The sequence below is a fragment of the Dromaius novaehollandiae genome, chromosome 4 (assembly GCF_036370855.1).
Source record: "Dromaius novaehollandiae isolate bDroNov1 chromosome 4, bDroNov1.hap1, whole genome shotgun sequence".
NCBI lineage: Eukaryota > Metazoa > Chordata > Aves > Casuariiformes > Dromaiidae > Dromaius > Dromaius novaehollandiae.
The window spans coordinates 5,573,683-5,600,196 of NC_088101.1; the positions used below are offsets into that span (position 1 = coordinate 5,573,683).

General features: G+C 44.2%; 2 protein-coding genes and 1 long non-coding RNA gene across 6 annotated transcripts in view; 2 read left to right on the forward strand and 1 right to left on the reverse strand.

Moving 5' to 3' along the window:
- Nucleotides 1-8,586, forward strand: part of CSGALNACT1 (chondroitin sulfate N-acetylgalactosaminyltransferase 1) — a 52,624-nt gene extending 44,038 nt beyond the window's left edge. For all 4 annotated transcript variants that reach the window (XM_064510267.1, XM_026116688.2, XM_064510269.1 and 1 more), the window contains 4 exons: nucleotides 2,115-2,293; nucleotides 2,644-2,738; nucleotides 6,055-6,136; nucleotides 6,498-8,586. In XM_064510267.1, the coding sequence (XP_064366337.1) occupies nucleotides 2,115-2,293; nucleotides 2,644-2,738; nucleotides 6,055-6,136; nucleotides 6,498-6,781 (640 nt within the window). In that variant the 3' untranslated portion in view covers nucleotides 6,782-8,586. The remainder of the gene's footprint in view (nucleotides 1-2,114; nucleotides 2,294-2,643; nucleotides 2,739-6,054; nucleotides 6,137-6,497) is intronic.
- A 1,122-nt stretch (nucleotides 8,587-9,708) lies between these two features.
- On the reverse strand, nucleotides 9,709-25,429 carry SH2D4A (SH2 domain containing 4A). The gene is made up of 9 exons (XM_026116686.2): nucleotides 24,939-25,429; nucleotides 23,784-23,943; nucleotides 22,971-23,130; nucleotides 20,621-20,686; nucleotides 20,074-20,212; nucleotides 16,909-17,125; nucleotides 15,760-15,890; nucleotides 12,339-12,559; nucleotides 9,709-10,722 (listed from the first exon to the last, which is right to left on the reverse strand). The coding sequence occupies exons 1-9, from the start codon at nucleotides 25,132-25,134 to the stop codon at nucleotides 10,630-10,632; spliced, it is 1,383 nt and encodes a 460-aa protein (XP_025972471.1). The 5' UTR covers nucleotides 25,135-25,429; the 3' UTR covers nucleotides 9,709-10,629.
- On the forward strand, nucleotides 17,189-20,149 carry LOC112993255 (uncharacterized). Its single transcript, XR_003261686.2, has 3 exons — nucleotides 17,189-17,413; nucleotides 17,576-17,667; nucleotides 19,990-20,149. It is a non-coding gene; the product is annotated as an uncharacterized LOC112993255 (long non-coding RNA).
- Nucleotides 25,430-26,514: the final 1,085 nt, after the last annotated feature.

Genomic DNA, 26,514 nt, shown 5'->3' on the forward strand with positions numbered 1-26,514 from the left:
TCTCCTGAGAACGTGATAAGGCCTGTTTGAAGCTGAGGCTATAGCTCTGCTGCTTCAGGGAGGATTTGTTCTCGAGGACTCAGGAGACCTTTCTTTTAACTGGTCTGCCTTCTGCTTTTCCTGTGGAGTGCCTGGCCACTCGCTGTTTCTCTGCAGTATCCTGTCAGCACAACAGGGATAACAGCAGAAAAATCATTGTTGAAAATAAATATATAAATTGAGGACTGATGACAGGAGATAATGTTTATTAATTAAGCAGAATATTTGTAGCTAACTGTCCAGGTCACTTTGGTAGGCAATGGTGTGATATTCATCCAGACTGTATCCCACAGGCAAGCAACAATCCTGGTCCCTGCTGCAGTGTCTCGGAAAGCAGTTACCTGTTCATTAGTCTTGGTCTAGTCTCCTCTTCTCTAGCTCAAACTGTATTGTGAATGGCTTACCAAATGCCAAGCAATAATTTTAGAAAGTAACACTGTTCTCAGCTAGTAGGTAAGTGTGCAGCTGGTGACACAAAGTAATCAACAAAAGCTTCTACTCAAGATGAATCTGTAGCTAGTAGTCTTTTTCCACCTAGCAAAGATAGCCATTCTGCATTCTGACCAATAGGTAACTGGCAAAGCTGTGCTTTCAAAGTTGCAATTAATGCGGGATGGTCACTTTGGAAACCTTTTGGGAACTTGCATGCAGTCATAAATCTTCAAAGGAAATTGGATGATAACAATTAGGTTTTAGTGCAAAGAACCTCTGGAAGGAAAACAGGGAAACGTATTTCATGACAGTATCAGATAGATATGTGTAGACTGTTCAGGTAACATGCAAAAATGTTCCATGCAGAGTGGAGAAAAGATCCTTCCCATGCTGAGACGGGGTTTCTGAGGTTTGAATTAGTACTCCAGATGAGTACCAGGTTGCTTCAGCAGTGTGCACTTTGGGCTTCCCCTTAGCTAAATGTTTAAAAAAGAGTGTGGACAGTGTGACAATGGAGAATACAGAGCTCTGTACGTACTTGTAAGCAAAAACAGTAACCGACAACATTGCAGTTCCTTCGATTTGTGTGGTGTGACCCTGGTGAGGTAGACGGGTGTGACATTCCCCTTGCAGGTTTGCTGAAGGCACAAATTTTCCCCCATCTCTGATCACCTAGTCCAAGGATCATCCACCCACAGCTTGACCACATGTCGGTAACTTTCTCTCTCTATGGCTGCCCTAAGCCAGATCTGGCAGGGATTGGCAGGGTCACCATGTCACTGATGCTTCCAGATCAGCAAGGTAACATACTTCCAATGTGGGAGGCTTGCACAGGTTCTGTGGCAGGAAAACACAAAAAGATTGAAAGGGAAAAGGGATCCTTTTCCTCCAGCCTTGCTCAGAGTGCCTGGAACTCCTGATGTCTGCTGGAAAACCCTAAAGCCAGCAATGGTACTGAGAGCTGACTTATTTTCATGTCAATTGAACGTGCATGACATTGCCTGTAACTCCAGTCATCATCAGCTAGTGTTCTGATACCCTGATTATTTACCTGTCTCTCCTCTAATTCATGAAGTATTTATGTAAGTTGGCTTTTTATCCTCTGCTGAGCAGTATCTCCTCCCAGGTAAATCTTCATACGTTTGTACAGATGGTTCTCTTCCAGTGGCAAGCAGCTTTAAAGAATATAGAGTATGTAAGAACTGATGCCTTTCCAGTATGTCTTTGAGCTAACCCAAACTCAGAGGAAATAGTGACTTTCATCCCAGCTTTTCAATTGTGTTCAATTTTATTCTTTAACTTAGGACAAGCACTAGCTATGACAGGTGTTAATAGAACATAAACCATATTTTTCATTTTTATTTGCATATTGAAACTAAAATGGGTGCCCAATTGCTCTCTTTTAAGGGAGAAACCTCTCTCTGGCTCTTCCTGCGCAGTGAATGTTTCCTCAAAGTAATTTCAAAGGTAGTTTAACAAGTACCAGATTTGCCTCCCGAGTTTCCTGAAGGCTTTGAAAGTCACAGAAATACACTTTCTTTTTCATTTTCAAATACGAATGTCACTTGGTAAATAGAATAATATTTTACTAAGAATCAACAACACCTCTTAAATTGAGTCTCATGGGCTTTTCCTTTCCTTAGATCAGCCAGCTTCAAGAACTTCACCTTCATCCAGCTCAATGAAGAATTTTCGAGAGGAAAAGGATTGGACATTGGCGCTCGAGTTTGGAAAGGAAACAATGTTGTTCTCTTTTTTTGTGATGTGGACATATACTTCACAGCTGAATTCCTGAACTCCTGTAGATTGAACACACAGCCAGGTACTGCTACTTACAAAGTGTATAGTTTTTCAGCAGATTTTTAGTTATTTTGTAATAGCCTTCACCAGAGTATGCTTGACTTTGAATTGATAAAGAAGCTGCTGTAAATCATTCTTGAAATGCAGAGGACTAATTAAGGCATTATAGAAATTCCATTCTTGGTTGACTTTTGAAAGGCTATAGTTCCCCTGGTTCCACTGTGATTGAATTCTTCTGATATAATGAATATAGGCTCAGTCTGAAATTTGCGTGACCTCATATGGGTTTGATCCAGCCTGAACAGCATCTTGTATTAAAGGGAAGCGTGTTTTATGCAGCTTTAAAAAAAATTAATCTGTTGTCATTTCTAGGGAAGAAAGTGTTTTATCCTGTTCTCTTCAGCCAGTATAACCCCAGTATAATTTATGGCCACCATGATTCCATCCCGTCCTTAGAACAGCAGTTGGTAAGTACCTGGTTCTCTGAACACTTGCTTTTATCTGGACAAAGCTTTCATTTTTGGAGGATGTGTGTGCTGTAAGGTAGTGTTTCCCTATTCCTGTGCACAGTGATGTACTGCACAGATAAAATTAACTACTGCAGTCACTTCACTGTGAGTTTTGCAGTTGAGCCTTAAGGAAAGTATCTAGGTATTATTTATTTTAACCCTTGTTTGGTATTTTACACATGGAACCTGATTCTCTGCCAGAAGGGATTTTGTAATTGGCTTACAACAACTCCATGGCATTGGTGTCTTGGGGTGACAGACCCTAACGTTGCTGTAGTTTTCTCTTGCACTGACTAGTTTTATTTCTTCCATCTTGAAAAGCTGACGTTTGTAAAGAGTGTAGACATCAGACTGATATTACTTAGTAAAAGTGGTGTTCCAGGGGATGTTGCAGCTATTTGTGCACTTGAGCGCATATAATGGCTTTTCCTATTCCATAGCTTGTGACTAAACTACCTGCAAGCAGCTAGTGAGTTTCTAAAGTGCATCGCATTGTGTCAGTGCCAAATAACATGCTTGGAGCTGTCCCTCCTGGCTTTGGTCTGGATACAACATAGCATAGCTCCCTTGACATCCATCTCATCTGCTTATCTCTAGTATGAGAACAAAGCATTAGTTTTAAAAACATTGCCATATGGCACAGAATTAAAATATGTAGTTAAAGCCAGGTGAATCTACTCAGTGAGGAGGAAGATGTGAAGAAGCAGCACAGCACAGAGTTGGGAGGTTCAGATGAATCACAGTGGCACAGCAGTTGCTTGGCGCTGCTGCAGGCGCAGCGTTTTCCATTCTCTTATGCTGTGGCACTGTGTTGTGTAGAAGCTGAAGGAGTGGTAGAAGTGGTGTCTTTATATATACCCTCCAGCCTTGCTTCTCTCCTGTGTCAGTAGTCTTTCGGTGGGTCCCTACTCACAGTCTTCTGACCGCTAGTGTTAATAAGTGGCTCAGTTTTCAAATAGAGGCGTTAGCCAGCTATGCAGCTTCATCGAATTCCTTTGGGTTAAGCCTCTGCTCACAACATCTGGCAAAGCTGCCTCTCTTACTGCCAGGCACTGTATGTGTCTGGGCTTACCCCATTCCAGACTGGACACTATCTTCAGAGTATCTCAGCTTCTGTAGTTGTTCTCAGTAATTAAGAGTTTGGGAAGTTGTGAGCCCAGCAATGGGCAGAGCTGAAAAAGATTGCTAGGGGTCTGAGTCCAATCTTCTGGCATCATTACCCCCACCTCGTGCAACCCCACTAGAAAAACAAAGAGCAAGAGTTTAGAAACTGCACCTAAGCTACTTCTAAGTATTCTATCTATTGCTCTCCATGTTATCCAACAGGTAGCCAGCTAGTCTGTTTTCTTTCTAAAATAGATTCAGAACACACTCCAGACTGGTGATGGGGAAAAAGTAGTTAATTTAAAGATCAAGACTTTGTACCACCCAGGGAGAAAAAAAAATACTTCCCCATTCTTAGTATCTATGGAAAGGCAAACTTGCTTATTTCTTAAGCCATTACATATAAAATTATTTTCTCTTTTACTGAAGAGTCTGGAAAATGCTTTCCACCTGTTCTGTCTCAGAGAAAACCTGTTCTGGTAATACCATGGAATTCATGTTTGCTCTTCTTTCTCTGATGAGAATCAGTCAGAGATCCTCAGGCTTGTACTTAGGGAAGGAGGTAGAGTTTAGTTCTCAACCTAGCATAAATTCCACAAAGTATGTTGTCAGAATTGTGCAAATATTTATAGCTAGCGTTTGAGTTGTAAAATGTGATGCTTTTGTCAAAAAGCTTCTTAATTTAAAGAAGTACTGCCAATCTCATTTTTATGTATTTTTTGTATATTCGGCCCACATTAGTTCCTGGGCATAAGGCCAGGTCTGTGCCATTAGAACAAGACAGAGTTAGCTGTCTATCCCAGGTTGCTGAGAAAGGAGCCTTCAGAAAGCTTTGAAAGCAATTGATTTATGCAGCAGCCACTTGCACTAATGGGAAATAATAATGCTAATGCATATGAATAGCTTGGTGTAAAGGCATCGTTATGAAGACTTCCTGTTACAGTGCAGACCTGACAGATACAACCTTGTTTTCTTTTAATTGATTTCTGCAGTGGTTTGGCTTTTTCAAGGAAAGGAGAAATGAGAAAAGAAAGGGATAGCAATAGGAACAGAAAAATAAAAAAGCCCTCAAAATGGCAAGGGTTATGAACAAAAGAGGACGCGTGACAGAGAAATCAGGAGAGAGGATGTCAAAAGGAATTTTACCTGTTTTGGAAGAGGATTTTTTGGTTAAGGAAACACTGGGACTTGTACATTCAGAAATGGAAATCCTGTCTCATCTTCTTCTATAACTTTGTGGCAAGTGGAGCCAAAATTTTCAAAAATAGCTGCTCAAGGGTGGGTCTGGAAGCAGGAGTGTGAAGTACTGCTGACTTGCTTATAGGGTTAAATGTCTGTTCCAGTCTCTTGCAACTCTTGGGTGTCTCATCACATTGGGTTACATCACTCCGACAGATGAATTATGACCTTGGGATCTAAGCTTGGATATCTGCTTTTGCAAATGCTAGCCATGGTGTCTCACTGCTCTGATTTGCTACCTATAATAATAAATAATGTTTCCATAGTCCATCTCAATAGTGTAGACTGCAAATTCATTGTGACAGAGGCTTTTATGGGGTATATAATCCCCACCTAACATTTCTGGACACCGATTCAAGTTGCTTTTTTTTTTTTTTTTTCCTGTAGTGAAAAATGATTCTCACCACTTTCCTAATCTTTGTCAAAATTTAGGAAATCAAAAAGCTGTCAGTTGTGCGATCAGATTAGAACTGCTATTTTCTTCCAGCGCTTTTGTGGTCCAGAATCTAGATGCCACCATCTGCTCTACCACAGAGTCTGGTTTCCTTGACTTACCAGTACATTTTCTATGTCAGCTTTGAATCGTGCAGAAGCTAACTTAATTTAGAAGGAAATTTTGCCTGTGAAAAAGGAAACTCCAGAGAGTGAGATGGTATTGCTCTACTCGGTCTACAACAGCAGTTGTTCCAAGGAGTGGAGTAAAACCATATCAAGGGCTTTATCCCTGATAGCTAATGACAATGGTGGTATTTTGGGCAGGAATGTGGAATGAGCATCTGCAGAAACTGGATCAGGTCCAACAGTGGGTTTACGTGGAATAGAATAAAGTGGGGGTTGCTCTTATTTCTGACCACACTGAGGAGCTTGTTTTTCTCCTGCTCAGACTGAAAGCACTTTTGCTCCCATATAAATGATCGTTTTCCCCATGCAGATTATTAAAAAAGAAACTGGATTTTGGAGAGACTTCGGGTTTGGGATGACTTGCCAGTACAGATCTGATTTTATCAACATAGGTAAGAAAAATACACTCAAATACATCTGCCTTTGTACTGGAACTTATAAAACTGTAATCAACTTTCCTTTCTGCAGCCAGTGCCTCTATGCCCCTCTTTAGCAGCAGTGCTCTGGCTACATGTTCAGACTATTCCCAGATGCCATAGAGGCTACCAGAAACTAAGCACTGCTCAGTACAAATAAAGCCATTTTGTGTGATGGTGAAAGATTTTATTTCAGTTGAGGAATTTGGATACTTTATGATGTTGCCAGAAACGGTGGCTCTCTTAAAGAGCTAACTGGACCCACAGAACAGTAGTATCAAGTTTGCTAGTGGAAGGTGTGTATTTCCAGTGTTATTTTGCATTTTCTTTCTACCAGGTGGCTTTGATCTGGACATTAAAGGCTGGGGTGGAGAAGATGTGCATCTGTACCGCAAATACCTCCACAGCAACCTTATCGTGATCAGAACGCCTGTCAGGGGTCTCTTCCATCTCTGGCATGAAAAGCGATGTCTGGATGAGTTGACCCCAGAACAGTACAAAATGTGCATGCAATCCAAGGCCATGAACGAGGCTTCTCATGGCCAATTAGGTATGCTTGTTTTCAGGCAAGAGATTGAGACTCACCTACACAGGCAGAAGCTGAGCAGTAAAAAGACATGAATCCGGAAAGAAAGACAAAAAGCTTCTGAATGGACTTCAGGGTGTTTTGGAAAAGAGCTGCTAACAAGAATGAGACTGAAAGAGGATGAAACTTCCAGCACGCTGACAGCAAACGAAGATAGGGTGTTTGTCCTCCCTTCTTCTGGGCTTTCTTGATAGGGCTTTTAAGTACTTCATTAGCCTGCCTGTCCAGAAGTCACTCCTCGGGAGGGCTTGAATACTTGATGAGATTCAAGGTTACAGAAACAGTGAACATTACATAAATGCCAGTGTGATCTTCGCAGTAACAAATGGATGTGCTCTGTTCTATTGAAATGGTTGTAAGATGTGTGCAGTTGTTTAAAGGACTGACCTTTTTAAAAGGCCAATAATGAGTTACTTTCTACATCTAACCTGACGTATCTAAAAAGGGCTGCTTTCAAATAAGTACAGAGCTCCTTCTCTGAGAAGCAGAGCTCTGATTGTTAAACTGGAGAGACCAAAAATTTTCTTTCCTTAAGGGTGGGACAGGGAACAGCCTCAGTGCACTTACAGGGCATTCTCAGTTCATTCAGAGACAAGAGGCATCTCAGAAAGTACTTTCTAAAATTCAGAAAAAGAAGGACCTACCAGTCAAGTGTGACATTCCAAAAAAGCCAGAGGGTAGTGTTCATTCTCTGCTGTGGACAGTGAATCAAAAGCAGTGAGCGATGTCTATATCAGCTGAATATGATGGTGTGTTTTTGCTTTAGAATACTGTAAGTATCTCAAGATTTATTTTTAAATGAAGTTTGTTTTGTTTGGGAATTATTTTGTCATATTCAGGTTTTCTACTTCTAGCCTTACTAGGAAGCAGTACAGCCTTCCAACACTTGGAAAATGCTCTGCCAATCTGTTTTTCCTGTGGATAGGAACCTGGTTCAGATAAATTAATGATTTTTCTGCAGAACTTGAATGCTGGAAGGAAGAAGCTTTACTGTTCTGAAGAAATGGAAATATATTTCTTGCAGTACTGATTTAGCAGGAGACTTTAAACTCTGAATGCCAGATACCAAATGAATGAACATTTTGTGACTTTATACCAAAGGATTTCTTCTCAACCAAATCTAGAGTTTTTCCCAGGGCATTGGAAGTTTTTTATAGTTAACAAAATAAATTTTTGTGATTGATTACTGGACCCTGCAAATGCTCTTATGATAATTATAGGCACATCCTAGAAATTAGTCTCCTTTTTAATAGATTTTTTCAATTGCCTAAAACTGTTGAAAACATGAGTTATAGCTATTATAAAGCATTTTCTCTTAATGCTGACTGCTGTTTATCATTTTAATATTTACTCGCCAACAAAAAATGCATGGACTTGGCAATTCTGTTTGCTTACCTAAATGCTGTTTCTCCCAGTGGTCAGTTTGTTTTATAGCTGCAGATTAATTTGAGGCAGTCTGAAATCAGATTTTGATTTGTTTTTTGGCTTGTAAAAGCTGGGGGGAAGAAATATGCAAGATAGCATTGGACAGTGAATAAAATGTCATTTGTCATGCTGCTGTGCAGTAGGAAGAGTGCTTATGAACCTCTTGAAAGCATTCTGTGCAGAAGATGCAGTTAGAGAACATGCTACTGTAAGTACCTCTTCCCTTGATATGTATTTAAAAGATATGTGTTTGTCTTTTGTTAGATGCAAGTGATCTTCATTGCACTTCCCTTGCAAAACAGCAAAAGTCCCAAAAGGTTCCAAAAAACGAAAGAATTGTAAGGAAAAAGAACTCTGACTCTGTATGGTTAAAAAAACCCAAATGCGTCACTTAGTACAAAAGCTTGAGCAGTAACTTAAGTGGGTCCAATGTTTTTTCCCCAGTGGGCATGATACATTGTTTTCAAAGCAATTTATGTTTTGATGGAAAGACTTGATAAATATTAATGCATCAGGAGGAGCCAAATATTGGCTTGTTGAATGTGTATGAGAGCTATGAAAACTGAGCTATTCCAGGATGATAGCTGCTCCCACAGTCCCGTTTAACCTGGATTTGAAACTGGGTACACCTTGTTCACTTGAGAACAGATGCTAACTTTTCTCTAGCGATGCAGATCTCTGAACAACCTTTTAGTTTGGCTATATTTTTCAAAAGGAAACAGTTCAGTAAGAGGGAAGAAGGGCTTTTGTTTTCCTGTGAATGATCTATAGCGTGCCCCCCACACACACACAGCTGATGATGCTGATTATCTTGAAAATAGCCATTTGATACATGTGATATCATAGTGCTCAAGACACTCCATAATTCATTTGCCCTGCCAGAGTGTTGTTACATTCAGAAGCTCACTTTACATTAGGGCTTTATCTCTAGCAAGTTAAATCTGCTGTAACTGGAGTGCAGATTATGCCCTCCTTCCTTTGTATGGAAATGACCGATTAGCATAGCTGTGAATTTTAAGACCAGGTGATCACAAGACTTTCTTTTAATCTATATCCTGCAGAATGCAGGTCAAAATACCCTCTAAGTCCTGTATTGTACCTAGATCCTATTGTAGGCTAAAGTGAGTTTTTAGAAGGACTGGGATTTCAAATGGTGGTGGATCCATCACATTCAAACTGGCAGGTCAGGAAGAGGATGGCTTAGATGCTCTATCCAGAAAAGAGTGGAGTTTTTGGCTGCTTCCTCAAGTTAGCCAGAGAAGCCCCAATTCCACAGAAAAAAAGGGAACAGATAAACAGCTGAAAAAGGGCTGACTTTGGCTCACTATTTGAGGATTACATCTCTAAAAAATGATGTTAGTGGAATTGAAAAACAATCCTCAGTCATATGGTTTGTTAGGTGCAGCAGTTCAAATTCAGGGAATCTGGGTGAGGATGTGTTTGTTATGTGATTGTGTCCAGCTTCTTCCCCAATATCCTATATCCTTAATAGTGTATTTCAAGAGCAATAGAACAGATAGGAAGGGAGAACATTAGGTTGAAAGAAAAAGTTCTGTGTTAAAGTTCACACCAGTTGCATCCCAGTAGTTTGGATGCAATTTGCAATAAATAGCTCCATCCTGGAAAATAGCATTCTTTACTGGCAAACACCTCTCTGTAAACTGTACTAATACTGATAGAGGCTCTGCTTTTTACGTTGTTTAGGCTCTGTGCATGTGTTAAAGCCTTTCAGACAAATTCCTGAATCCCTTCCTTCCCACTTTTTCAAAAGGTTAATCTCTGTCCATGCAGAAAGCCAATGTGGGATTTAGACACAGGTTAAACGAGTGAGTGTCTATATTCAGAGACTAAAGGAGTTTAAAAAGAATGCATGTTTCATGAAAATCCCACTTCACGGGGGGGTTTCACTTAGAGGCACCAAGGATTTGCCTGGGTGTTTTGCTGAACATCCCTGATTCCAAGAGCACAGCATGTTACAGGATTAAGCTTCACATTATACAATTTACTATCAAGAGTGATAACAACTCTCCCAAGTTGTTTTGTGCCTTCGGGAAGGTATGATCTCGTTCAATTGTAGGTACTGGTCTGTTTCCCAGATGGCACACAACCTTGCATTCAAGAGCAAGAGGCAGCTTGAACATGGATATTCCCCAGGGACCTGCAAAAACTCATAGAAAATACGTGGCAGTATCTCCCCGTGCAACTGATTACTCTGTCATCTAATTCACTCCAATGTGCGTGTTACATCTAGGTGTTTTGTAGCTTGCTGGGCTGCTGCATCCTTTGACTCAGTTGGTCTGACAAGCCCACAACAGTACTTATCCTCCCACTGCTTTGTTATGAAGGATTTAAAATAGAGGCACTTATGGCAACAGTTTCAGGTAAGTGTCGGCCGCTGTGCTTCAAAATACAGTCTTTATGAAAATAGGCTTGTGGTTGCATAGTGAGGCTGGGAGGTTCATTCAAAGAGAGCGAGGTAATCTGGTTCTTGGTCCTCTTGGCCACACGGGTAAAGCAGCAGCTCCTTCCCCAAAGAAGTGATGGGCTCCTCCTGTTGACAGAGGATACAGTTAAAACACCACCCTTCAAAATAGGCAACTGTGCACCTGATCTATCACAAAATCCCTGGAGTAGGCAGCCATCTCCTGCCACTGTTCATGTCACTGTGTGATACAGCTCAGAGCCCAGGGAACTTGGGGGAAAGATCCTCAGGGCTCACCTCTGCCTTCATAAAACAGTGTCTGTGCTTTGTGAAATAACCTAAAGCAGGATTCTGGCAGTTCTTGGAAAGAGCTGTGTTTATTTTGTAGGCAACCTCAGCTTCTGTAGTGTGAAATGCAGCCCCATCTGCAAAGTGGTGGAGTGAGGACTGTGCAGCATGCAAGTAAGTAGGACTGCAAGCTTGGTGTGCTGTTGTGCCAGTGCAGATGGAGGTGCATGAGTGTCATGCATCTGGCTTTGTGTGTGAGAATGACAAAGGTAGATCCTGGAATGAACGTGTGCCCTCCTCCCATAAGAGCCCTGTTCAAACACAGGAGCTTCCTGGAAGAACAGTGTCTGCTTCCACTCTTGTTCTTGACCCCCATTGCAAATGTTTGGTGGGAGCTTGCCTTCTTTCATGATCACCCACTGGATGACAAAGCAGAACCCACTCAGCAGTTGAACCCACTTTGCCCAAGTGAACATCTGCTTTAGTACAGTGGGGCCTGTAGGATTCTGTGTAGACTGTGGACATAATTCTATCTTTAATGTAGGTATATCCAACCTGACTTTAAACTGTCTGGCTCTGGTATCAATAGCCATCTAGCTCTTGCTTTTAAGAATTCAGGCTGGACTGTGAAACAGACACAAGAAGCAAGGTAAAGTAGCCTGGATAGAGCTCCACATTGTGCTGTTTGTCTAGCAGATGAGCACAGATATTATTTTCCTCATGTCCAGTTTAGCTTGGCCACATCTGTATTATGCCAGGCATTTATTTGAAAGAAACACTGATTTTAATGGACCTTTTAGACAAAATGATTGTCCTGTCCATGGGCAGATCTTCCACTAAACAAATCCATGTTCCATCTGGCTCTCTTTGAGCTTATGCAACTGTGGTCAGCGCTAGTAAACACTTCTGTTACTGTTACAAGAGTAAGAGCCTTCTTTGCCTTCCATTACTTGCTATGTTGCTTGCTCAACATCATGCCTTGCCTGTTTTGAGATTATAAAGATACCTTGTTCTCTTTCATTCTGAAGCTGGAGACAGGCAATATTTTCTGCTTACAGAACTTGCTGTGACACCCGACCACAGAGATACTGAAAAGTAGTCTGAGTAATTCTGCCACCTATCACCTTATCAGCATTTATATTAAATAGCGTGTAGTAACTTGAGCCCCATGTGCAAGGTGTTCTGCGCACTTCAGGGAGGGTGATGGAGTGATTCAGGTTCCAAGACATTTGAGATGCCCTAGGTTGTCCAAGACATCACCATAGGGCAGGCACATAAAATGTGGGACTTCCTATAGGACAGCCGCACCCTTCTGGAGCAGCACGTAGGATACCCAACGGTGGCTAAAATGGCTTTAGCCACCTATGCGATGACAACTGATTCTCCTTTTTTGTCTCAAAATGCCCTGAGGCAATTACGAAAACAAACAGTTAAAGAATGCCTTGCTAGAGGTTCACCTTGTGGTAGTCAACAAGGTCATCCAGCGTTGAATGTTGTAGCTGGTCCACTCCAAGGAAGCTGTAGGAATCACCAGAGGCATCAATGAGGAAGTGTTTACATCCCTCCACAGACTGATAGGAGAGCACGTAGCCTTTGATTTTTTCACTGACACGGACCAGAAAACTCCCAGGCACTGCTTTACTCAGAAGGTCCTCTGCTTTCTTGGAGGTTAAGATACCTGTTCAAAACCAAGACACAAAACTGAAGGGAGAAAAGCACTTATGCAGGAGTGGATGGAACAGTTCTCACAAGAAATTTTGTTTACTACCCTAAAACCAATCCGTAGTACTTCCATTCCTTGCATGTTTTGTTGCCCAGTGGCCCAGAAAGAACAGTATTGGTATTGCTAGTAGCAGGCCATGGTCTCATGCTAACTGTGCTTTATGGTAACTGTTCCAGGTCCCAGTCCTAGTCTATTAGGCTTGTTCTCAGTTGGTTATGAGAACTTCTTTATGAACTGGAGCTTGGTACCAGGTGTCTCTTTTACAGTTTAAATGTGGAATAATAGCAGAGGCCTTGGAAATGTGTGCACAGGTTGAAAATAGAGGCCCCAAACTGTAGACAAGTCACTGATAGTCAACTGCTGGTCCTTGATGAAGTGCAGCTTTGAGTCCTTCAAAAACACTATTTTAAGAATAAAAAGAAAAGTAGCAGCTAAGTAAAAAAGGTACCAAAAAGCAAGCAATATAAGGAACCTGCCACAGCCTGAGAAAGTAACACCCTTTAGCATCAGGCAGTACATAGTGCAGGGTGAAGAGGCTAAGGCCTTTGGTCTCTAACAGCTGTCTGGAAACTCAAATATTTTATGAAAGGTCAAGATCTTGAATTTGGGGGGGAGGAGCAAATTGTCATGAGAATTGTCATTGTTGGAACTACTGTAGGATTGTCTGAGCTGTACTTCCACCTGCTTTCCTTGCCTCCTTCAACTGTCCTGGCTTGTGCTCACTGCTTGTTCTTCCTACCTGCTTGAAGAACCCTGTCTCTCTGCTTACATGCTCTGAGAAGCCCAGCTCTGCCCCTCCCTTTGCCTGCCTGTTTGAGGAACTCTGACTCTTCATGGACCTTTTGACTTGCTGGCCAGTCATCCAGGACTCTGGATGGAGGTATGAGTTGTGTGCATATGTTAGCATGTGTGCTTTTCCCCACAAATTCTGTGCATTTCTCCTCTCTAACACTGCAATCCTGCAATAAAACCTTACTGTGTATACATTCAGTTTGGCTGATTACAACTTTGGTCAAGAGCATTGATGGAGAATATGGGCATCTGAGGTCCTTTGGAGTAGATCCTTTGGACTCAAAGCCAGACACTGTGAAAATGGTACTGTTCTTAAATCCTGCTTGCAGAGTCCCATTGTGCACAGCTAAAGATGCCCCAAACTGACCCAAAAGAGGGATTTAGAAGCCACACACAATACAGAGGGAGGGTGCACAGAACTGTAATTGACTCTGTGTGGATCTAGCATTTAGGAAAGTTTAAGAAAAATTTTTGGTCCCTTTTACTGTCATTCTCTCTTTCTTCCTTCTGTCTCTTTTTCTTGGTATAATTATCGTTTTCTGGAGTAAGAGAAGCAGAAGACCTTTCTTCCCTTTCTTTGAACCAGTTTTGGGCACTTGTCAGATTTACAATTGCTTTTATGGGAGATTGTTCTTAGCCCTCAGGTAGCAGATGCCCTCCTCCAGCCTCCGACAGTTGGGGATATAAAGGAGATATATTGCCTTCTCTGTCACCCTAGTGAAGACAAACAGGGTGAGCAGTGCTTCGTGGCTGCTGTGGGAAGTGATGAGAGCAAGTTGCCATGTGCGTTCACTTACAAGAGCAGGTAGAAAACCTTACTGAAACATTGAAAGGTTGCGAGAAAGTAGGAATAATCAGAAAGCACACCAGATGAGCACACAGGTGCAGGTTCTTTTACTGAACGGACAGTTTTACTGAATGAAAGAGCAGTTTCTGTGTTGCAGGTGAAAGATAACAGCACTGCAGGGTGTTTGGCTCCAGCATAGCAATGTTGTACAGAGCGGTGATCATAGATCCTGTGAGAAAGCCATGCAAGCACTGAAAGGCAAGTTAGGAGAGGATGACACGTCTGTTGTTGCAGCCTTAAAGCAAAGGGATGTCCCAAGCAAAGGAGATGAACAGGATCGTGATAGCCAATTCAAAATGGGTCTGAAATGTGGTGGGTGATGAGCACCTATGGAGGGATAAAGACTTGGGGCCAAAGATGAGAGGGGTGAGGTGATGAGATGTGCCAAAATCACCCTCATTGTACAGTCCAAACAATTACCAGGGTTATTTCCACACAGGGAGGTAGGGGTGGCCCAGAGGTTGTGAATATGAACATTTTTCCTGTAACAGTAGGACAGTTGCATGCTACATCCAAGGACTAGGTCCATTTGTAAAGAACTGCTGGTTGGTACCTCCAATTTGCTGTTACAGTCTCCCAGGAGAAACCTCACTGTCCTTGTGGAGGCTGGATTCCTCAAAGCTGCATGTGATAAGATCTGTGCACTGCACAGTTCAGAAAACAGCAGGGACAACAGGGAACCTTGCAAAATGGAGAAGGCAGCTTCAGGATACCTGGGTCTTGCTCTGGATGGAGAAAGGCAAGGTCCTGCACTGCGCATCCATAAGGCTGGCTGGCTGGCTGGCTGCAGGTGCTCACTGGCCAAGCCCTGGCCATGCCAGCTGACCATGAGCCCAGATTAGATAACAGGCGCTTCATGCAGCAAGGGACTCCAATCAGACACTGACCTAGTTTGTGTGGCAGCATGTGTGTCAAAGAGGGCTGTTCGGTTTCCCATCTCAATTCCACTGCTTGACTCTACAGGGAAGAGCAATTTCTGGATTCCTATGTTTCTTCATCTCATGGATGATGACAATGTAGGCAATTCTTGCCTGCTGTGGGGCTGCCTGCTGCGACTGCATGGGCCACCAGAGAGAAAGGCCAGAAGTGAGATTATGGCAGCTCTTATTCATGGTCTAAACCAGGTAGGGGAAAGCTTTGATTGCCCACAGTGAGCGCTATGTGGTCATATTAAAACCTGACCCAGCCATTCTTAATGGGGTTATGCCTGTGCTTGTATTGTTGTGTTTGGGATAATTGTGCATTGGCACAGGTTATTTGGGATGTGCCAGTTCAGTCTATTTTATGTCAAATTCAAATGTATATAGGGTATTTTGAAGATCTGACCTCTTTTGTGACACTTGAGCTTCTCCATTGCCATAATGCTAGAGGAATTTAAACCACATTCATACAGATTTAAAATTGAAGACTTGGAGTTAGCCACCTTGGAAAAGCTCCTCAGCCCAGCTTCAAGCCTGTTAGCAGAAACAACAGCTCCCTGAAGGGTTGGGTCAGAGCAGAAGTGCTCAGGACTCACCATGGAACCAAGATGCTATTGTGTCTGTGGTTTTCTGATAGCCAGCTCGGAGAGGCAACTGCTCCTCCTTGAACCACTTGATGATGCTTTCTTCAGTGGAATTGGAGACTGTCCTCTGGATTCTCTCTTTCCTGTGACAAAAGACCACGGTTTGTGCATCAGCTTCAAACGGTATCTTTTCAGTCCATGACAGGACTTACCTTCTGCAAAGTGTATTGGGAACAGCCCTATAGCGGGTTGTCAGCAATGTTATATTGCTTTCAGTGGACGCCTAGCAAAGAGGATGTGTGTACTCTAGGCTTAGGATGTTATACTAAATAAACCTGTCACTAAGTCTGGTGAGGAAATATTTTCCCCTTCCCACAAAGCAGGAAAGAGAACTTGAATTTGTCAAGAAAAGTATCTTGAATCTCTAAAAGCTCAGTACCACAGAGCAGCTGGGCATTTTGGAAGGAGGTGTTATCAAGAAGAGCAGAACAGAAGAAGTGGGAAGACAGGAACTGCAAACTGAGGCCATGAGCCTGAGGACATGCTAGTTAGCTGCTCTCAGGATCTGGTGGCATTTTTGCTCCTGACTCCAGATGGGCCAGAACATGCAATGCAACTTTTATGCCGTGACAGGGACACTGGCACTCAGCTGATATGCCATCATCTTTGTTTTTAATGGTGCAAGCTTGGATTTCCAGAACCTTCAGTTAGATAGGTCCCTATCTAACTAGGGGGGAGCATCTCTCCCTACATGTTATGATGTGAGAGAAGCTAGCCTGGTTCAAGGAGCCCTGGTGAGTACTGGGTGCACTGGAGTTGCTGAAAATCACTGGAAGACCCAACCAGAACTGTGTGGACTTCGCTGAAACAGGATTTCTGGTGAGGGGGCTTATTCTAGTGAACAATAATGTCAGCAAGAATCCCAGTCTGACAGAGCTACCCTCTGGTAGCCAGCAAATTACCCTTCATCACTGTAGCGAACAGCTCTGCCATGGCCTTCACATCCCACCCTGGAACATTGTCTAGGCTCTGTATCCTTCCCCACAGGCTGTCTTCTCCATGTGAGAAGGGCAAACATTTCTCAGCAAACCCTTGCTGCAGCAGAAGAATCTCAGCACTTCTCCCCTCACCTCCCCTCAACAGCGTGCATGATTTCCTTACCTAATCGCTCTTCCATTTGCTATTGCAGGAGTTAGAAGTTTAGGCTTGGGTGGGAGAGGTGGATGTTGGAGCGGTCGCCGATCTCCTGCTACAGCAGTCTTGGAAATGTCTGCCTGCTTCCCTCTGCGGATGCCTTGCAGCGAAAGCCTCCTGTAGTCATCCCTGGCGTGCTGTGCAAGGGAGCGTCTCTTCTCATCCGCTGCCTTGGATTTCCGCACTGGAACAAAAAAGGAATCTTACAGGAGCGAACAAGCAGGCAAGTTTTAAGCTTGCTGCCTGTCAGCCATCTCCCTGCTTGCTGAAGTAGAGAAATAACTTGTTTCATAGGGTTTAGGTTTTCTCATTGCCAGAGAGGGTTACTGGCAGAAGGGCAGGGATTGTTTTGGGACTAAGGTACGTCCCTTCCTTTGTTCTCAGGGAGGCACTTCAGGTTACCTGAACTGGAAGCCATTTATCCTCCTCAGAGGCCTGTAGTGGCTCAGCTGCTCTGGCCACTGTATGAAAGGTATGTGCTCATTTGTGAGAACAATTGCCATTTGTCTCCTATTGCCTTTGGGTAGCTGGTATTTAACAGAGCCCTTTTTTCATTCCAAGGAGACAGAAACCTGGGTCCTTTCTGGGCATCAGGTCCCTGGGTACCTGGAAACTACTTGTTTTTGTTTTGCAGGCTGACTCCTGGCTTTGGACACAGATTTCTGTAGTGCCTTTCACATGAGTAGAGACCTAAGCAGGAAGGAACATGCACTGTTACTAAATCAGGTAAGGAACTGTTTTCAGTACATCCCCTGCCGACCCTCAGCCTCTTGGAAGGAAACACAACTACTGCATAATGACGTTGTCAGCTTTAAATCCCTACTTAATTACAGATGGTACCAATATCTCTTGCTTGATAGACTGGAGAGGACGGGTATAAGAAGGATTGGAGGGATGAGGGACCTTCTGCTTTTCAGTTTAATTTGTGCATCAACATAGACATCATTTCCCCAGTCTCTGTAGTTCTGGCAGAGACTAAAAGGGGGAGAGCTCTTAAGCTGCCTATGGGGAAACAATATCAGAAAAGTTGCAACAATAAATCAACAAATGTGCTGCTGCTTCCAGTAGTCCTGTATGGCCAGCGAGGAGCCAGAGGGCAAGCCAGATGTCAGCAAAGGCTGCTGAAATGACCCCAAATCATCTGAAAGATTTGAACATGCTGGTGGTGTTTGAGGAGGGGAAGGGAGCAGTGCTGAAACTGTTACGGAAAGTGAAGAACTTGGTTGGGTATTTTTTTAATTGATGAAAAGCTGCCTTGAACATCCAGGTTGGTAAGTATGCAGTAGCTCATCCTGGAGTCTGTAGGAGTTACCAGCTCTACAGTCTGTTAGTTAGGCCAGTTCTTTCCTTCCTTTTGTAATCAACTTCAGATATTTTTATTAGGAAAAAAAAAAAAACCCTGGCCTGAAGTGAAAGCAATCTGTAGTACAGCATTGCCATCTACTGAGCAGCAAAGGAGGAACTGGAAAAGAAATGCATTCAATTTTTCTTCAATATTATTTCTCTCTAGGAGGGGAGGATGCAAGGAGCAGAACCTGAATCTGGGTAGAAGCAAAGGCAAGCAAAGTGTGAGGGTATTTCTCAGTATTTTTTACATACCAAGCTTATGACCTTTTGTCCCAGCCTCTGTGGAAGCTGGACAGCAAGACTCCAGAAAAAGGAATCAAGCAAAAATGTCTTTTTAGATTATGCTATTTTAAAAATCACCTTTGAAGTATTGGTTTCTATGTGAAATCCTAGAAAGAAATGTGGCCAGCATGGTAACTTAAGTGGAGATTTCAGAAAGTTTTTGGCAGCAGTGATGGATGTTACTGCAAGTCTCATACTGTCTGCCATGTTCTTTCCTATCTTCTGGATTCATTACATTAGAAATTTCTTGGTGCAAGTCCACTCTTGCTTCATAGTTATGGGAGGAAAAAACTTCAAACCTCATATTTTGGGAAGAGCAGGCAATATTAGAACTGCATCTCTGAGAGCTGGGTTAAGCTGTATTTTCCCACAAAGTCATTATATACTCAGTTGCCTAAAAAACGATGAGCAAGTTACATTGCTGAAAATAGTTCCCATCTCAGACTGTGGACTGAAATGAGGGATTCACAGAGGGGAGAGTGAAGCCCTACCCAGAACCCAGGCACTGAAGCCTTTGACTGCCCCACAGAGGTTTTTCTGATACATTGTTATTCCAGTGTCCGAGTGGCTGGCAGTGATTCACGGTTCCACAAGGTCCCCTTCAACCTCCCCCCAGGTTTCTGCTGGGCTGGGCAGGCACCAAGTGTGCAGCAGGGCTCTGCCTGGGCAGGGTTTTGCTTATATGAAGCAGGCGAGAGGGCTGTGCCTTGCTGCAAAAGTGGAAAGCAGAGAGGTTTGGAGTGGCCCCTTGATCATATTCCATGCAGCGTCTTTTTCATACTATTTCCAAAGTCTCAGAGCAGCCTGCCTCCTCACAAGAAAGCACTGTGTCCTGCAGAAAGGAGTTTTACCCTGGCTTTGTGCTGCCCCTCTGTACAGAATTGAGTTTTACTGAGCAGCAAAAGTCCTCTCCACTCTTTTGGGAAGCCCAAAGAGGTTTCATAAAAAGAACCCTTTCACTCAGTGAAAGGAGTTTGCCGTGATTTAACTGCTGTTTTAGCTGCCTTTTTTGGTTAGTCCTTGTCACACATGATACTTGTCTATGTGAGCAATGGTTACTGCAAAGTCCTACTAAAGGCTAGCTTCTAGTTCAAAATGAGTTATTCTGGCTACACTCAAATGGTTCTTATTTGTTAATTATTTTAATACAGTAACTGAGGGCGGCAGCATGCCAGCAGGACCCATTGTGCTTGGAGTTGCCATTAAAGTTTAAAACTGTATTATTTCAATTTAAAAAATTCAGCTTAATCAAGATATAAACAAGACCAAAAATGGGAAATAGTTACAAATAATGATGTTTTCCATAGGATAAAGCTTCCATTTCCTAGCCTAGCTCTAGTCTCAGTGTTGTGTTCTGATAATGCAACATTGTATTTCTTGGCAGTACTCTCCAGCTACTGACTGTGTATTCTGTTCCAGTTTTGCAGGAGAATGACTGAGATGACCATGTACAGCCCTAGGATTACTGGAGCCCCAGAAGAAAACGTCATCCTAAGATCTTACAGGATTCCTGCCATTCAGGCTCAGTCTCATCAGATTTCTGCAGCATGCTCTGGCTCTCCAAACTTGCACCTCTCTGTGGTATTGTCTTCTGAGGGGCTGTGGTCTCATCTCCTGAATTTCTCTTCTGCACTTCCTTAGTCTGTGAAAGAAACAGTATGTTCAGTGCTTTGCCCCAGCCTAGTTTTAGTCTTGCCCTCTAGCTAGTCTTTGTGTACTAGGAACTCCATTCTGTAATGCGAATCCCTGTGATTTCTTCAACACAAACCCTCTTTCTCTACTGCAGGTTACAACAGGGAAAGTAGGGGAAACCAGCCCACCAGAAATATCAGAATCAGCTCCCCTTGCCACTCCCCAGTCTGCTGCGCTGGTCAGTTCTGTATCGTCTCCAAATTGTGACACCATACATCAGAGTGTGACAGTACTGGATAAAACTGGTTGAAGAGGTGAGGACCCGTTCAGGTCAGATGAGGCTGTGAGGCTGACAGGGTTCCAGGATAATATCTGGGCCTGACCTGATGTGTTAGGAACATCCTAAATTACCGCTTACCTGTTGGAAGCCACACTTCCTCATGTGGCAGTCTGCCAGCATCTGGTGAACATCCCTGGCTTCCCTCTGGGCAGAGAAAAAGAGCAGTGAGAAAGGAACACAGCTTTAGGACTGTCGTTCTTTTTTGGAGCTTGCCCCTTGCCAAAAATCCATGATGAACATCTGGGGGATTTGCAGGTCAAGAGCATGGGTACTCTGTAGCAGTGTCAGGCTCCAAGAGCCTGGAAGGCTGTTTACATGGGAGTGCTAGGCTTTCTGCGCTCTGCAGACTGCCTTCCTCACACAGTCTTGCCCATACTTACAAAGCACTCCCTGTGCGAACCTTGCTTGTGCCTGTGACTCCAGGCCCAACCCAGGCAGAGTGCAATCCCCTGCACATGCAAGCAGCCAGAGAATAGGTGTGTTTAATGCAGAAGGGATGGTGTGACATTTAGGTTACCAGATGCTGCCAGCCTTCTCTGACAAACCTCATTTCTCTATCATATAAGGCCTAATATGCCACAGGAGGCTAACAGGAAAGCTCAAGGGTGTCACAACTGCCCTAAGTCCACCTGGATTTGTCAGGTGATATTCTCAAGTGATGCTAGGGAGCAGACAATTTCCCATCCTTCCCTCCTTATAAAGCAAGCCCTGCCAGAATCTGCCATCTTGTGCTTTACCTGCCCATGCTCGTTTGCTGCTTTGGCTGGGTGTTGCAAACCATGACTTGTGGGACTGACCCAACTAGCTGTTTGTCTCCTGTTCTCTCTCCCCTACAAACCAGTTTAGCCAAACTGGCAGAAGCCGGTAGCAGAGACTTGCCTTTTAAGAAAAACACAGTCAGACTTATCTTTGAACAAACAAACACTGACCTCCACATTTGACCCAGACTGCCTCCCACAGTGCAATGAGTAATGTGTTAACTGTACTACGCTGCTTACCAAGGACAGGCGCTGTTATATCGTCATCATCTATTTGGCTAATATTTAATATTAACATGGGTTTCCAACTTCCCTCTCCTTGAAAGAGAATGAGGAACTTAAAATGTGAGTAAGACAGCTTGGTTTTTTAGCTCAAAACCACATCCTCTGCAGCAGAAAACATGGAATGCTCAGTTCTCTCAGGTACAGTTAAATGGTAACTAGATCTAGAGAGAAACTGCTCTAACAGGGGAGGTCAGAGAAATTCCCCCTCTCCCAGGCCTAGGTCTTCAGCCTGGATCCCTCCTTCCGGTAGTAGAAGCCTCAGAAACCTGAGAAAATGACTAAAAATATCATGACAGGAAGCAAGACAGGAAGGCAGACCTGTTCCTTGCTTTTGCAAGCCTTGAAGGGGTTTGGGATTTTTTGATTGTGGTTGGGGGGGGGGGGTGTTTGTTCTTTAAAAGCTGCTTTCTCTCCAGCTGTGACTAACAACTTCCTTTAAAAACAAACAAAAAATTCCTCGCATAGCTGCTGCACTCCAGCAAACAATGCTAAGAAAACCCTGGTGTGATTCAGAGACTCCGGATAAAGCACACAATACCCAAGTTCCCTTCAGTATTTGAAATCAGTGGGAGAAGCACTTTGCCAAAACTCAGCCTTCAGTTACCTTGCTTTTATACTGAAATACGGAACAGCTGTATAACGAAAGAGTAAAAAACCATACAAGTTAGCAGCAAAAGGTTGATTTAAAACCCCACTGAATGAGATTGGACTTTTCCCATTAAATTGGTAGGATATTCCTATTCCACTTTGGTTATGTTGGTAGATAATTCAACTTGTGTCTTTTTCTCAGTTGGTTCTCTGTAGATGGCTTTTTCTAGCCATTTAAAAAGTATAAATTTATTTATTACTAGAGAAAAAACTTTCTCTAATGAAACAGCAAAGCAGGCATTCTAATCAGCTGCACTTGGAGCTGTCCTGTCCTGTCAAGGTCATAAACTATCTTCTAATTCTTTAATTATCTGTTCATAGTATTGCCCTCCTCTGATCTTTTATAGGAGAAGATGATCTGTTTCAGGGATGTGGCCTTACATGTGCAGAGGTACTGGTGGGAGAACCTCCCTGGTCTTGCATGAAAAGCAGCCCAAACCAGCCAGGGAAAGGAGAGAGAGTACTGGAACCCTTATTTTACCCATGGAGAAGGGATGCAAAGAAACTCTGGGCAGCTTGTCCATTGGTACAGAGTACAGCTGGGAATAACACACAGACCTCCCCAGTCCTAAGGAAGGATGTAACAGCACAGCTTCTTTAATGACTGCAGAAGAAAGAAGCCTTAACAGTCAGCTGGCTAGTTCTTTTTCAGTTTTCCCTTTATTAGCAATCAGGGTTTCCTGCACTCCCCACCTCTCAAAGTGAAGACTTTTGAGTAGGAAGAGGGGGAAAAGTACCTCTCTGAGCTCCCAGTTTTTCCCTGTTGTAGTGGTGGTTGTTTTTCTCCCATCTTCCTTCTGCTCCTCCACACTGCTTTCATTGTTCCTATGAACATCCATCCCACCCAGGACTTCTGGTTGTGGATGCGGAGACCATGTTACAGAGGAGTCAGTCTCTCTGAAACGCAAGAGAGACAGGACTTAGGAATCCAGGGGAGTAACTTTGTGCTGCCTAAGCATCTGTGAGGAAATCACACGTGAGCAGAGCACTGCTGTGCAGGCACACAGTTATCATATCTCCAGGTCAGGGGGAGGGAATAGTTAAGTTGTTACTTGTTGTGAATAACTGTTGTTTGGCTGTCCATGGACACCTGTTGATGAATCAGTACAATCCAAACACATCACCTGCTGCAATAACACACATATCATCTCCTAAGATCTTCAGAGGCTGCTGCACAGCAGGGATATGATAGGAGACTGGAACAGCTAGGGCAGGCCATAGGCTGGAGGTTGAGTCTCTGCCAGGATTGCATGTACTCACAGAAAGCTGCCATTTCCCTGTGCCTTCGCTCTGCAAGCAGAGTGGGACAGTGATAACCATACGCTGCCTGGCCCCAAGGCAGAAATCAAAGGAAAGCAAAACAGGATTTTATAAAGGGCTCAAGCTTGTTCCCAGTGTGGGTGTTAGACTTGTCCACCTGCTTCAGTGCGAGGAGGAGAATTCCCAGAGCAGCAAGGAGAGCCTCCACAGTGGAGACTCCAGCCTGGATCTCTAGAGATGTCCCTTCCTCTGCCTCCACCCTTAAAGTCCTCTGCATGAGGGGTGCTTACCTGGCCTCCTTGCCTTGCTCACTCGCTCTCTGTTTTGCCCTTTGTGCCTGGATCTCTTCACAGATGGCAGCATATGATTTATCTGATGGATGCTCGCCCATGACCCAGACCCAGACATCGTTGTCGGCACCGAGCTTCCATTTCACCGACTTCCCGCTGGCTGGAAGAGAAGGAGCCTTTTCACTAATGCTGTTTGGTCAGCAGCCCCATGCAGGGTCTGTATCCCATGTGCTGTGCCCTACTGGCTGTTGCCACTGGCAGAGCCTTTCCTAAAGCAGCCTTATGTAGGAAAAAGCAAGGAGGTATCTGTGGACAGGGAGTTGTAGCAGTTTATTGTGTCCATCCCTTGTTAGAAGCTCAGTTGGGACAGAGTACAGACCCTCTCCCCCCATTTCATTTCACAGTGCCGGAGCCAGAGTCATTCTCTGTCAATAAAGGAGGTGTTTCTGAGTCCAAAAGCAGGGGAGGAGACAGCACCATTTCCTTTCTTCATCTAATTCCTTGACACAGCCCTCCTCAAATCCCTTATCCAGGGACTGTGTAAGGCTGGGCTACCTGCAAATGGAGCAGGTAGGAGATGGCTGGGGGAAGAGGACTCCCTTCCTGGCAGCTGTGAGCCTGCATGCTGCGCAATCCTGGCAAGGGATTTCAAGTCTAAAGGCCCAACAGACAACCTCCAGCAGATCAGTGCCTCAGTACAGGTAATGGCACTTGCCATGTTCCCATATGTTTCAGGCTTGTTGCTAGCACTCCAGGACCATGTTCCCATATGTTTCAGGCTTGTTGCTAGCACTCCAGGACAGGCATTCATGTCCATGGTTATTTTATACACAGATTCAGAGGCTCTGCTCAGTGAGACACTGATGAGGTGCATCTTGTGTCCCTGGAGACAAATTAACCATATCTTCCCAGGAAGGGGAATTAGTGGTTTGGACAGAGTGTGTCTGGGACTGGTCCAGGGAATGAAATGAGCTGGATGCCAGTCCAGAAGTACCTCCATTGGAGATGGGTTTAGTGCTGGTTTGGGAATATGACTATAATGTGTCCCTAGGAGAAGAAATCACTCTGGGGCCACATTGCCCCCTCTATCTAGGGAGCAGTTGACTTGGTCAGATTTGTGTCTGAGGTGGAAGCAGCTGGCAGGCAGAGACTTACCTTTTCTCAGTGGTACCTTCTTGGCTGAAACCTTGTCTGCAGCAGCTTCTCTTTCCTTCCACCGTCTGATCTGCTCTTGCCTCATCTTGAAGAAAAGGATCTGCTTCTGCTCCTCACTGAGTTCTGCCAGCAGCGCAGGATCGATGTACATGTCCGATAATATCTGTTTCAGCATGGCTGGAGGTTTCAATTGCATGCGTTTGTGGCAATAATCTCCAGGGATCAGTTCCTCTTCCTGGCTGGAGTATGCCTTCACTGACAAGGAGGAGTCTGTCCCCGCCTGAGCCTGCAGCAGGAATGCAGGCGTGCCAGGGTAATTATACTTCTGTCTGGGTAGCTTTTTTTCTTTTTCTTTTTTTTTAGCTCAGACTTCCTGCACAGACTGAAAAAGTAAATAAGGGCTTGAAACCTGCTCTTAAGATGCCTGGAAATAGCAGGTGAGCCCAGCTCAGACGCAGCCTCTGCCTGCTCTGCTGGGACAGCTGGCCAGAAGAGTTCTGGAGTGGGCAGGCTGTGTGTATGCCCTGATAAACTGAGCTGATATCGTATCAAAATGGGGAGAGTGCTGCATGTTACAGTCATCAGAGGTGTGGCTTGTCCGTGCCCAAGCAAACATTCCTGCTGGGCAGGGGATCAATGAACCTAGGACTAGAGGGCTCCTCCTTCTTTGGAAGAGGAAACACTTTGAAACAGAGCAGCATGATGTTAAGAAGCTCAGCCCCTCTCATTTTGCCAAGGAAAGATTAGGACAGCTTTTGGCTCTGCTCTTGAGGTGGGGGCACGGGCTGCCTGGTGGGAATTTTGAGGTGTGTCTGCCCATCAAAGGCAGTGTCACAGCAAGCCCAGGGAGCACAGGCAGTGCAGGTGATTTGCCCAAAGCCAGATGATTAAGATTGTCAACAGCTGATGAGCTGAGGCAGCTCAAGGTCTGACATTTCTTGCTGAGATGCCTTCCCCACATGTCAAACCTGGCATGTGCCACCCACACCTGGCAAGCCAGAGAAGGGAAGGAGTGCTCCTGTTCCTGCCCAGGATGCCAGGTCACGGCTAGTGCATGCAAACGGAGCACCCACCACACAAGCAGATATGTTTTGTGCCAGTAGATTGACCTTTACAACAGGGGTTTCTCTGGAAAATTAGGAACACTCCTGTAGCTTGGGGAGCTGCCAAGTGGGTAGTACTGTTGGGGGGGAAATGGACTAAAGACCTTGAAACCAGCTTTTTTGCATATCTCCTCTGGATAAACTTGTGGAGACGAGGTTGTTTGGCAGCATGTTCAGTGATGTTGTTGTTGGACCCTGATGCTGCTGAGAAAGGAGGATGCAGGGGGAATGGTGTAAAGTACAACAGCAGAGAGGGCTACAAGGGTGGTTTGCTGGCCAGAGCAAAGGCGAGGGGTCACAGGTACTTTCTGAACAAGCTCTTAAGAAATGCAGGTTCACTGATACCTGCGGTCTAGGGAAGTGGTGTTGGGCAGCTGCAGGCCAGCCCCCTCTCTGAAATGCTACTGCCGCCGTTGACAGCAGTGGGCAGAAAGGCAGAGCCTCAGTGCCTGAGGAAGAGGGGCTTACAGTCA